Source organism: Nicotiana tomentosiformis, chromosome 6, assembly GCF_000390325.3.
Source record: "Nicotiana tomentosiformis chromosome 6, ASM39032v3, whole genome shotgun sequence".
Lineage (NCBI taxonomy): Eukaryota > Viridiplantae > Streptophyta > Magnoliopsida > Solanales > Solanaceae > Nicotiana > Nicotiana tomentosiformis.
The window spans coordinates 112,166,017-112,177,978 of NC_090817.1; the positions used below are offsets into that span (position 1 = coordinate 112,166,017).

The following is an 11,962-nucleotide window of genomic DNA, read 5'->3' on the forward strand; positions in this document are numbered from 1 at the left end:
AGCCAGGACTCAAGGCTGCCTGGACAGAATTATAAAGCAGGGGACTTCGTCCCATTTGCCATTTTTGACAAATTGGAGCTTGAGGAGAGGCGATTTTGATAGATATTCAAGGAAAAATATTGGGGTAAGTGATTCTAACTCGGATTTGGTCAATATACACGAATATATTATTGTTTTCACCATTTAATTAGTGTTTTGAGATTGATATTTGGGAAAATTTTAGAAAACTCATAGAAACAAATTTTTGAGATTTCGGTGTCGATTCAGAGTCGGATTTGAGTGAAGCTGGTATGGTTGGACTCGTAATTGAATGGATTATCGGATTTTAGTGAGTTTCGCCGGATTTCGAGATGTGGGCCCCACGGACGATTTTTGAGTTAATTTCGGATTTTATTGAAAAATATAGTATTTTTTTATGAAATTGATTCCTATAATTGTTGTTGACTGTATCAAATTATTTTGGCTAGATTCGAGCCATTCAGAGTCGAATAATCGAGGAAAAGGCCTACTAGTGGATTAAATTGGAGCAAGTCGAGGTAAGTGACTTGCCTAACCTTGTGTTGGGGAAATTTCTCCTAGGATTGGTATTGATATGATAATTGTAATGTATTGAAAGTCATGTACACGAGGTGACAAGTGTGTACACGGGCTAAATGTGGAAGATTATGTTTTTAAATTGAGAAGATCATTGTTGCATATTAATTAAATTATTTTATCTTGTTATATTCTTCATCATTGATTTGATTTATATACTTTAAATTTGCTTGACCTTCTCCTGCTAATTGTTTTTACCTGTTTAGCTGAAACTTAATTTTTTTTATTCTGTACATTATTTGAAGGTGAAATTTCTTTAATTTAAATATTATTAATATGAAGTATTTGATATTTTAAATTTGGAACTAAGGCAACGTATTAAAAAAATTTAAATATTATTTTTGCTGAATTATTTATTCCCGAATATTTTGGGAGATTTTATACTCATTGTGATTGAGCCGTGAGCTCCCTGTTGTGGAAAATATTGTTGATGTTGTTTATTTTGACAAATTAAATTATTTGGGCACTTGAGGTGCAGATTGTGATATATTGTGATATTGACACGCATGCGGTGGTATAAGGTCTGGGTGTTGAAATGTATACGGTGAGATAAAGGTGGCTTGATATGCGTGGCTAGTAGTGAAACTACTAGAAGTCATGCGGTGTGATAAGGGTGGCTAAAACGCGGGATGCTATTTCAGAAAAAATATTTTCTTTAAAATAACGTGTGAAGGCTCCCGCGGTGATATAAGAAAATGAGATATTGTGAATTTATTTATGATTTGGGACTACGAGGCGGTACCTCGGGAGTGCTCTTGTTGATATTGATTTATGGCCGTAGTTGCCTTTGATTATTGTTGTGATTTTTTCTTAAAGTTGAAAAGAATTCTGTTTTGTTTCCACGAGGTATTATTTGCCATTTTTTTGCGTAGTAAATTGGTGATATACTACTTACTTGATTAATTTCCATTGTCATTTCATTTTTATTATATTGTTAAACATTTCACCTTGTCTTTTATTATTCTACTAGGGTCCGACCTGACCTCGTCACTACTCTACCGAGGTTAGGCTTGGCACTTACTGGGTACCGCTGTGGTATACTCATACTACGCTTCTGCACATCTTTTTGTGCAGATACAGGTACATCCTACCAGTCCAGACATCAGTGAGCTACCCGTGTACGGAGACTTCGAGGTATATCTACCAGCATTCGCAGACTCCGGAATCCCCTTCTATCATTATTATGTAGCTTCCTTATTTTTCTTAGACCCTGATATATAGACACATTGAGAATAAATTCTTAGAAGCTTGTGACTTATTTCTAACGGAATTTTGGGAGTTGTAATTATGTGAATTGCGGATTTATTTTTTTCATATTCCAATTGTTATTCCGCATTGATAGACTTACCTAATCTTAGAGACTAGGTGCCATCACGACATCCTATAGAGGAAATTTGGGGTCGTGACACTTTGAGACAAGGTAAGTCTCTTGCCTAACCTTGTAAAAGGAAATTTACCCCATAGGTGATTTAAATTGTTATTTGTTGCTAATTAGTTGTTATTTACCCCATAGATAACAACTTTCTTCGAATATTTTCAGAATCCGGGCATGTGGGCCCAGGGGCGAATTTTAAGAATCTTCCAATTTGGTTGGGTAACTACTCTAATAGCTAAATCATTAACTTTTGAGCGTATATTGATTAATTTATATAACATTTGACTAGTTTCGAGTCATTGGGCACCAAGTTGAGGCTTTAGAGCGAATTTGAGACCGAAAAGCGAGCTTTGAGACAAGGTAAGTCTCTTGCCTAACCTTGTAAGAGGGAATTTACCCCATAGATGATTTAAATTGTTATTTATTGCTAATTATGGGGGACTACGTACGCATGAGGTGACGAGAGTCCGTGCGTAGTGACTATTTATGCTTATATGAGAACTTGATAAAGGAATTGTAAAATGCCAAATTTCACTTACTTGAGTTTTTGGCGGGTCACTTGACTGTTAGTAGGAATTTGTGCTCCTTTGCATATTAGCCTTGTAATAACTCTTTAAATAGGATGTTCATAAAGTATCCTCTCTTCTATGGAGCAGTCCGAACACCTCGGTAGTAGATAAATGCATCTATGATTCGTGCCGCACGATCCTCGACAGTGTACACGTTATTCTGGATCGGGCCGTACGACCTCGGCATAATCGTGTGTGTTAATACTTAGAGTTTGATTATATTTGGTATTTCTTTTATGGCTTGAGAGGTTAAAAATTATATAAGACAGAAATTGATCTGGGATGTATCATTTGTGAAAGGATTCTTATTTTTCTTTTTGTTATTAAGTTATTATTATTATTTACATAACTCATGCTTATCTAGAACTTTTGTATTTCTTCATTGTTAGCCTATAGTAAGTGTCGATGTCGACCCCTCGTTACTACTTCTTTGAAGTTAGACCTGATACTTAATGGATACATATTGTTTATGTACTCACGCTACACTTCTTCACTAACCGTGCAGGATCTGAAACAGGCGCATCTGACGGTCACACCGGCGTGCATCCCTGATAACCTGAGGCCTAGTGGTGAGCTGCTTCCTGGGCCGTTCTGTAGTACCTAGAGCCTTTACTTTGTACTTATTTTATGTCTGTGTTATTTCAGACGGTAGTTAGAGTTTTTTATGTTCTACTAGTGCTCATACACTTGTGACACCAGATCTTGGCATAAACTCTAGTAGACTTTAAGGTATTGGAGTATTTATATATCTATCATTACACTAAATGGTTTTCGTTTTATTTATTAAACTTCCTACCCCATAAATCTCTTAATAAATAGAATTTAATTACTTGAAAACCTATTAAAAGAAGTAATCACATAGTTATTTCATCGTTGTCTTGCCTAGCGGCAATGTTGGGCGCTATCACGGTTTATAGGAGAAATTGGGTCGTGACAGAAACCCTGCTTCTGCCATGCACCAAATTCCATTTCGATCCGTTAACCATCCGAAATCAACCCGAGGCCCCCGGGACCTAAACCAAACATACCAACAAGTCCTAAAACCTCATACGAACTTAGTTGAGCCCTCAAATCACCTTAAACTACGTCAAAAACACGCATCACACCCCAATTCAAAGCCTATTGAAGCTAAGGAATTCCAATTTCCACAAACGACGCCGAAACCTATCAAATCAAGTTCGATTGACCCCAAATTTTGTACACAAGTCACATTTGACATTACAGACCTATTCCACCTTCCGGAATCGGAATCCGACCCCGATATCAAAAAGTCCACTCCCGGTCAAACTTTCAGAAATCCAACTTTCGCCATTTCAAGCCTAATTCCATTACGGACCTCCAAATCACAATCCGGATACGCTACTAAGTCCAAAATCACCCAACAGAGCTAACGGAACCGTCGAATCTCCATTCCGGAGTCGTTTACTCATAGGTCAACATCCAGTCAACCATTTTAACTTAAGATTTCAACAATGAGACTAAGTGTCTCATTTTGTTCCAAAACCCCACCGGACCCGAACCGACTACCCCGGCAAGTCACATAACAGCTATAAAGTACAAAATAAGCAGTAAATGAGAGGACATGGCTGCAACTCTCAAAACGACCGGCCGGGTCCTTACAGTATTACATTTAGGATTTATAATGTTAAGGACATAATAGGCTTTTCAAGTAAAAATATTATAAAATCTGGCCAAGGTTACCTTCGTGAGAAATAAAGCAAAGTAAAATAATTTTTGTGTAACAAAAGAAAGAAAAGTGACTTTTGGGTAATGAACACAAAGTAATGATTTTTATGTAACAAAAATAAGAAAAGTGACTTTTGCGCAATAAATACAAAGTTGAATGATCGCCCATGAAATTTAGTCAATAATCAAACATGGTATTTATATCACTTGTTACACCAAAATATAGAAAAAATAAACTTCTTGACTTAAGGTATATTTTCTTTTCCCATAAATTTTTATGAGGTGTCTTTTCAAATTGGCCACCAGATAAATGCATGGATTAAAATAACTTGATTTTCAGCTTCACGTCAACTTCATTTATACTCGAATATTTTTTTTCCCTTAATTTGTCTTTCAGAGTATCATTATGTATTTATTCAAGAGATAATTTTTTTCACTTTCTTTTCTATCCAAAACATAAGGTTGTGCATCAATTAGTCAAACACATAAAAAGTCTCTCCACTCTTGCCCTCCAGTCTCCAGAAAAGCTTTAGTTTGTATAATGAAGAAACTTCACAAAAGAAGCAGATGAGAGAAAATTAAAAGGTAGTTTTACATCCATATATATGTTTTTCATATTTAGACTATCCTCAAATTCTATGTCAACCCAATTTTGATCAATATATTTATTTGTCGCGAGCCTTATCCAATATACCAGATGAATGGCAACCTGATCAAATCAATGGCATTCTGATCAAACTAAAGAATAATTTTTTTTTTCTGTCTTTGCAATGATTTTTCTAACATTTTTAGGATAGACTATCTTCTATTTATTTGTGGCGCGCCTGATCCAATAAATCAGACCAATGGCAGCCTTATTTAACTAAAGAATATTTTTCTTTGCGTCTTTGTAATGGTTCAAAAAATAGAAGTACGATCATAAATTAGAAATTAAAAAATTTCACCCTAAATATTGAAAAAAACACGATTAAAGAGCAAGAAAGACCAACATGTAAAGAATTAGAAGCATACACTTGAGGAATAAGACTGAAAAAAATACTTGAGGAAATAGCTAAACGTATATATAGTAAACATAATTAGTTCCAGTAAAAAGACGCCTATTTATAATATGTGATCAAAACATAAAATTAAATTTGTTGTACCCTGAAGTACGATAAATGATTGCCCAGGATATAAAACCTCATTGCTCCTTCAATGTATTTCGTATTTTGCAATTTTTCTGCTTTCATCGTGAAGTAAATTAAGTGCTTACAAAACGGAACAAACAAATTTGAAAAACCTCCACGTCAAGAACAAAGGGAAAAAAAAAAACTAAATTTGAAATAAAAAGTTTAGAAGAAAGAGAAGACAAAACTTGAAAAAAGAAGAAGAATAAAACGGGTATAACGAATCATGGCATCTCTTTGCAGACGTTTTTCTCTCTCTTTTGTAAGCGTCGTTTCTTTGAAGTCGTTGTTTTCTTTTTGGCATCTTTATGTAGCTTTCTCTTTGATTTTTTTTTAATTTAATAGTATATTATAATAAGAAGGCTAAAAAAGAAATTTAACTTCTCAATTAAGAGGTTCCTATTTTTAATATAGTATATACACATAGAGAGATAGATATAGATCTTAAGTGTATATTGAGCTCCCTTTAATTTTGCTTTTTTGGAGCAATAGCACAAACAAAGTAACTTATTATATGGAAATCTAATAAAACTGGAGTTGTAGAGTCTGAAGAGCAGGAGAGCACACCTTAGCAATTTGAGATTATTTACATTTGCCGTTGAATGGTAGTGTAATTTGAAACATATTATTGATTAAATTTCTCTTTTTTCGTTTGTGTAATTAATTTATTTTGATAATATAAATCTTGATCTTTTTCATATCAATTAAACTTGTAAAATGAGTTGTTCGACTGTACGAAACGCGGGCAAATTAACTAGTATTTAAAATAATTAATTGGTATCTTTTGCACTTCAAAAATAATTTCCAAGCTTTTGCTAGATTGATTGAGTCACGAAAGAGTTTCTTTCCCCAATCACAACGCAAAAGGTTATTGTCTAACTGTTACTTGAAAATGAATTCAGGCTTGAAAATGAAGCTGAAGATCTAGTGAACTGTTACTTGATTCGTGGGCATCATTAGGCAAAAAAAAGGTAATTTTTTTAATCAATTGTGAGAATAATTATGTTTGTTCCCTTGATTGTCATATCTGAATTGTTCTCCGTGATTCGAGGACTTAAATGATATATTTCTCGAACGTAGGATGATGCGGACCTCCTTATAATATATTTGATCTCAAAGAAAATCGTGCAATACTCCGAGTCGATATCACGAGGAACGTACGACTTCTCTTGATATCTCCTACTTGTTTCCTTAATCGAGGGAAACAATCGAGGGCTAAATGCTAATTTTCTTGAATTATTTGATTGTTGAAAATGTCTAACCGCATTTTGAGTTGATCTTGATGAAGAACGTCTCTTGATTACGTACGGCAATATTTGAAGTCTTGATCTATTTGTGAATATCCCAACAGTTTATGGGATTTTTCGAGGTAAGCATACTCTATTCATGTGCCTAAATTACAGTATAACTACTTTCAATATATAGCAAATTGATTTTGTTTAAATCATCTCTCATTGTTTTTTTTATTTGAAGCAAGTTATTTTATACTGCAAAAGTTAAGTACAAAAACAATAGAAACATAACTCACATGACTATCTTAGGAATGATCTAGCATCAGTCCAACAAATATTTTTAATATTTCACCGCTACCTTAGATACTGAAAAGCAATATCACGGGTATTGATAGCCAGATATTTGCAAACACTAAAACGTGAATAAGCAGCAGTATTATTTATGAGCAAATGGAGCCTACTCGAATTATTTGGTCACCAATAATATATGTGTCAAAAAACCTAATTGGGGCCTCCTATTTGTTTATGATTATTGTACACTCTCATCAGTCCAACAAGAGTGTCTGAATCATGTTTAAGCTTGACAATATGATTTTATAATAGCTTAACCTTTCTATATAAGCTCATAATATGCTTCAAGCAAAGCTCAATAACAATAGATTCTGAGTCATACATATTCCTAGTGAAGTGACCATGAAATCGCATGTTGCTCTAATCCTGCTCTTTTCACTTGCCCTGGTAAGTTTTCGCAGATGATTAATTCTAGGCCTCCTTTTTGGTGGTTTATTATTAATTACTTTTTTGGTGCACTATCTTGCACTTCTTTCTCATTTGCCTTGCCTTTCGAATTACAATGTCTTTTCAAATCCGATTTTAACAATTGAATTATTTAAGTTATACTCTATCTCTTTTAATTTATGTAAACCTATTTGATTGAGTATAGAGGTTTTCAAAAACTATTTAAACAAACCATTCATTTGTCTTGGCGTATCCCCATCGAACATGTGTAATTAAGAATAGATATTTTCTGCAAATTCCTCTTCAAAATGCACTAGAATTTTACATAGAACTCTATCTGTCAATACTAAATATTTACATACTCGGTACTTACAAAGGTAGATCTAATATTAGAATTATGTGGGTTCTTTATTTTAGGACGATCTCAACTTTTAATAACTGAGTTCTGAATTTAATTTATGTATACACTTAGTGAATTTCTTGATACGTACATAGAATTTTGGCAAACATTACTGGGTTCTGCCAAACCCATATATTAAAGCCTACATTTGCCTCTGCATGTACCAAATATTTGCGCATATCAGTATATATAGATTATGTACTCGAACGTAAAGAAGTTCATATAGCATATATTCAAAAAATTTTTTATGGTCTCTTTTTCTCGGGCAGTACACAAGCAGCATTGATGCAAGAAAAGACCCTGGAGAATACTGGAGAGATGTGATGAAAGATGAGCCAATGCTTGAAGCAATCAAACATCTTATGCCTCGGCATTCAGTTCCTCTCTCCAAAGAGAAAACTGATTGTTACACATTATCTTCCGTTGGAGGTGAAGCCTTTGAACCAAGGCCTAATTTATCTGTCTACCACGACGACGCCAAGCTGAACGAAGCTGAGAAATCATTATTTACGAAAGATTTCGAGCCAAGGCCTAGTGCAACTGGTTATCATGATGATGACGTCGGTCTTAAATAAGAAAACTCATTTGCCAAAGATTTTGAGCCTAGGCCAAACAATTCTGTGTACCATGATTGATATTGGTTATAATGAGTACTATTTGTCTTCCTGCATTTGGGAATTTAGAATTTATATTTTGTATGCCTCCCAGTGTTAAGTGATTTATGAAATAAAGATTTGTAACCATACTTTGATGGTTGTATTGAAGTATTTCTTAACTTTATTATGTGTTCTAAGCAATGATCGATATGCTCGACTTCCTTTTAGTTGGTTTGTTTACAACATTTTGTGGGGCTAATATGAATGGTTACTCAATTTTTACTTTATTACTCAAAGTTATTATTTTTTATACTAAAAAATCACTCAACTTTACTTAAATATGACGAATATAAATGAACTATTTTCTGTAACCAAAAAGCAACTCAACTCTTCCGAGGTATCACATAAAGTCACTAGGAGAAAATAAATGTGACATCATCTATGATTTCCTTTTGGTTAAAAAAATATTTTTTTTGTGATTTTCTATGATGCTTAGGTAGAGTGAGTGATTGTTTTTGTTACAACAAATGGTTTAGTGACTTTCTATGATACTTAGATAAAATTGAGTAATTTGTTTTTACCTTCTTATACTGTATATGAAACTTTATTACCCTACCTAATTAAGTTTTAACCTAATTACAAGATCATATACAATTTATCAATTATATACAAATAAGTTTTAAATGAATATCTCTTTATATTAAAAATTAAATAAGGAATATCAGTTATTTTTCCATCCCTTTATATCCGCCCTCTCTCTCTCTTCGTTTGTCATGACCCCAATTTACTTATGTAGGATGTCATGATGGCACCTAGTCTCTAAGACTAGGTAAGCCTAACATGTTGCACAAATTTAAATCAAGGGAAGCAGGTAATTCAACTAAGCATGTTGCACAAATTTGCAAGTAAGGGTTAAGGCACGTAGACATGCGATACTAGGATAAATATGATTACTACATATGCTAAGGTAACTGAATTAAGGAATTTAAAAGAAGACAACTCAGCAAGAACCAAAATTTTCACAATTATCCCGTGTTTGCACTCGTCACCTCACGTATACAGCGCTCACATATCACAAAGTATTACAAAAGTACCAAATCTTAAGGGGATTCCCCCCTCCCCCAAAGTTAGACAAGTCACTTACATAAAATCTCATTCAATCAATCAGTAAGAATGCCTTTCCCTCGATTTTCCGACTCCGAATGGCCCAAATCTAGCCACAATAATTATATATCATGAATACAACTATAAGAAACTAATTTAAATAATGTTACGACTTTAGCAAAGAATCGAAAATTCGGCCCAGAATATCGACCTGTGCCCACGTCTCAGATTCGGATAAAAGTCATAAATTACGAACACTCATTCGATATCGAGTTCACCCATATCAAAATCACCAAATTCCAACACCATGTCGCCACTCAAATCTCCAAATTTAACTCTCTAAATCCCTAGCCTCAAACTCCTACATTCCACCTTAAACACACACAATCTAGGTGGAAAAATTAATGGGGAAACAAGATTATTGATCAAAAATAAGTACAAGAGACTTACCTCCAGAAATCTCTCAAAAATTCTCTCAAAAAATGCCAAGACCCGAGCTCAAAATGTTTAAAATGACCAAAATCGCGAACCCTTGCATTTAAGTGTTCTGTCCAGCATTTCTGTTCTGCGGACACTTAGCCGCATCTGCGGCATCGTAGAAGCGACAACTTACCCGCATCTGCTGTTTACTCGCTCCTGCGGTCTCCCTTTATCACCTGCGGAACTTCCGCTCCTACGGTCCTAAATCCGTTTCTGCGTACTAGCTTTTGTGAGACGAAGGCCGATTCTATTGAGCCCCTCATGTCAGATCCCTTCCGCTTCTGCGCTGCCTCCTTCGCATCTGCGATCTTGCAGATGCGGAACTTCCCTCGCATCTGCGACCTCTCCCCACACTGTTCCGGACTGCTTCTGTGCCCAAATTCCCACTTCTGCGGGCTCGCACCTACGGTCAATCTTGCGCAGGTGCGATTACACCAGAGCTGGTGCCTTCAGCCATCTTCCAAGTCCAAATTCGATCTGTTAACTATCTGGAATCCACCCGAGGCCCCCGGGACCTCAACCAAACATACCAACCAGTCCTAAAATATTATAAGGACTTAGTCAAGCCTTTAAATCACATCAAACAATGATAAAAACACGAATTGCGCATCGATTCAAGCTTATTGAACTTTAAAACTTCAAACTTCTACATCTGACGCCGAAACCTATCAAATCAAGTCCAATTGACCTCAAATTTTGCACACAAGTCATAATTGACATTACAGACCTATTCTAACTTACAAAATCGGAATCCAACCCCGATATCAAAATGTTCACTCCCGGTCAAACTTCCCAAAAATTATCCCATTTTCCAATTTTTGCCAATTGACGCTAAAATGACCTACGGACCTCCAATTCAACATCTGAACATGCTCCTAAGACCAATATCACCCTACGGAACTATTGGAACCGTCGAAACTCTATTTCGGAGTTGTCTTCACACAATTCGAAATACGGTCAAATCATACGACTTAAACTCCCTTTTAAGGACTATGTGTCCCATTTCACTCTGAAAACAAAGACAAATCCTCCCGGCAGGTTATGTAACCACAAAATGAAATAGAGGGATAAATAAATAGGGGTTCAGGGATAATTCTCTCAAAATGACCGGACGGGTCGTTACATCCTCCCTCTCTTAAAATAAATGTACGTCCTCGAAAGAGTATAGAGACATGCCTGAAGTGGTGAACATATGAGGATAAGGGCTACACATATCACACTCATTCTCCTAAGTAGCCTCCTCGGCCAGATGACTCGTCCACTGAACTTTCACTGAAGCAATATTCTTTGACCTCAACTTTCGAACCTGCTTGTCCAAAGTGGCCACTGACTCCTTAACATAGGATAGATCCTTGTCCAACTGGATTGAGCTGAAGTCTAACACATGAGACGGATCACCGTGATACTTCCGGAGCATAGAAACATGGAATACTAGATGAAATGCAGAGAGAGTAGGTGGTAGTGCAATTCTGTAAGCCACCTCTCCAACCCTCTCAAGAATCTCAAAAGGTCTGATATACCTAGGGCTCAACTTGCTCTTCTTTCTGAACCTCATAACACCCTTTGTGGGCGAAACCCGGAGCAAGACAAGCTCCTCAACCATGAATGCGACGTCGTGAACCTTCCGATCCGCATAACTCTTCTGCCTCGACTGTGCTGTACGAAGTCGATCATGAATCAATTTAACCTTTTCCAAGGCATCCTGAACTAAGTCTGTACCCAATAGCCTAGCCTCATCCGGCTCGAACCAACCTACTAGAGACCGACACCGTCTACCATACAAAGCCTCGTACGATGCCATCTGAATGCTCGACTGATAACTGTTGTTGTAGGCAAACTCAACAAGTGGAAAGAACATATCCCAAGCATGGCCAAAATCAATCACACACACACGAAGCATATCCTCCAATATCTACATAGTGCGCTCGGACTGTCCGTCAGTCTGAGGGTGAAATGCTATACTCAACTCCACACGAGTACCCAACTCCTATTGTACGACCCTACAGAACCGTGATATAAACT

At 35.9% G+C, this 11,962-nt stretch overlaps 1 protein-coding gene and 1 long non-coding RNA gene across 2 annotated transcripts; one reads left to right on the top strand and one right to left on the bottom strand.

The window, feature by feature from the left end:
• The first annotated feature begins 4,670 nt into the window (after positions 1–4,670).
• Positions 4,671–8,583, top strand: LOC104115976 (uncharacterized). Its single transcript, XR_011408797.1, has 4 exons — positions 4,671–4,809; positions 6,293–6,361; positions 6,471–7,360; positions 8,030–8,583. It is a non-coding gene; the product is annotated as an uncharacterized lncRNA (long non-coding RNA).
• Positions 8,584–11,168: 2,585 nt separating this feature from the next.
• LOC138894590 (uncharacterized) lies at positions 11,169–11,543 on the bottom strand. Its single transcript, XM_070179295.1, has one exon. It carries the CDS (start codon positions 11,541–11,543, stop codon positions 11,169–11,171), a length of 375 nt encoding a protein of 124 aa, XP_070035396.1.
• Between the last annotated feature and the right edge of the window lie 419 nt (positions 11,544–11,962).

What these genes read in the sequence shown, in the direction of transcription:
- LOC138894590 (XM_070179295.1), bottom strand. Translation starts at nt 11,543, where the DNA reads ATGGTTGAGGAGCTTGTCTTGCTCCGGGTTTCGCCCACAAAGGGTGTT.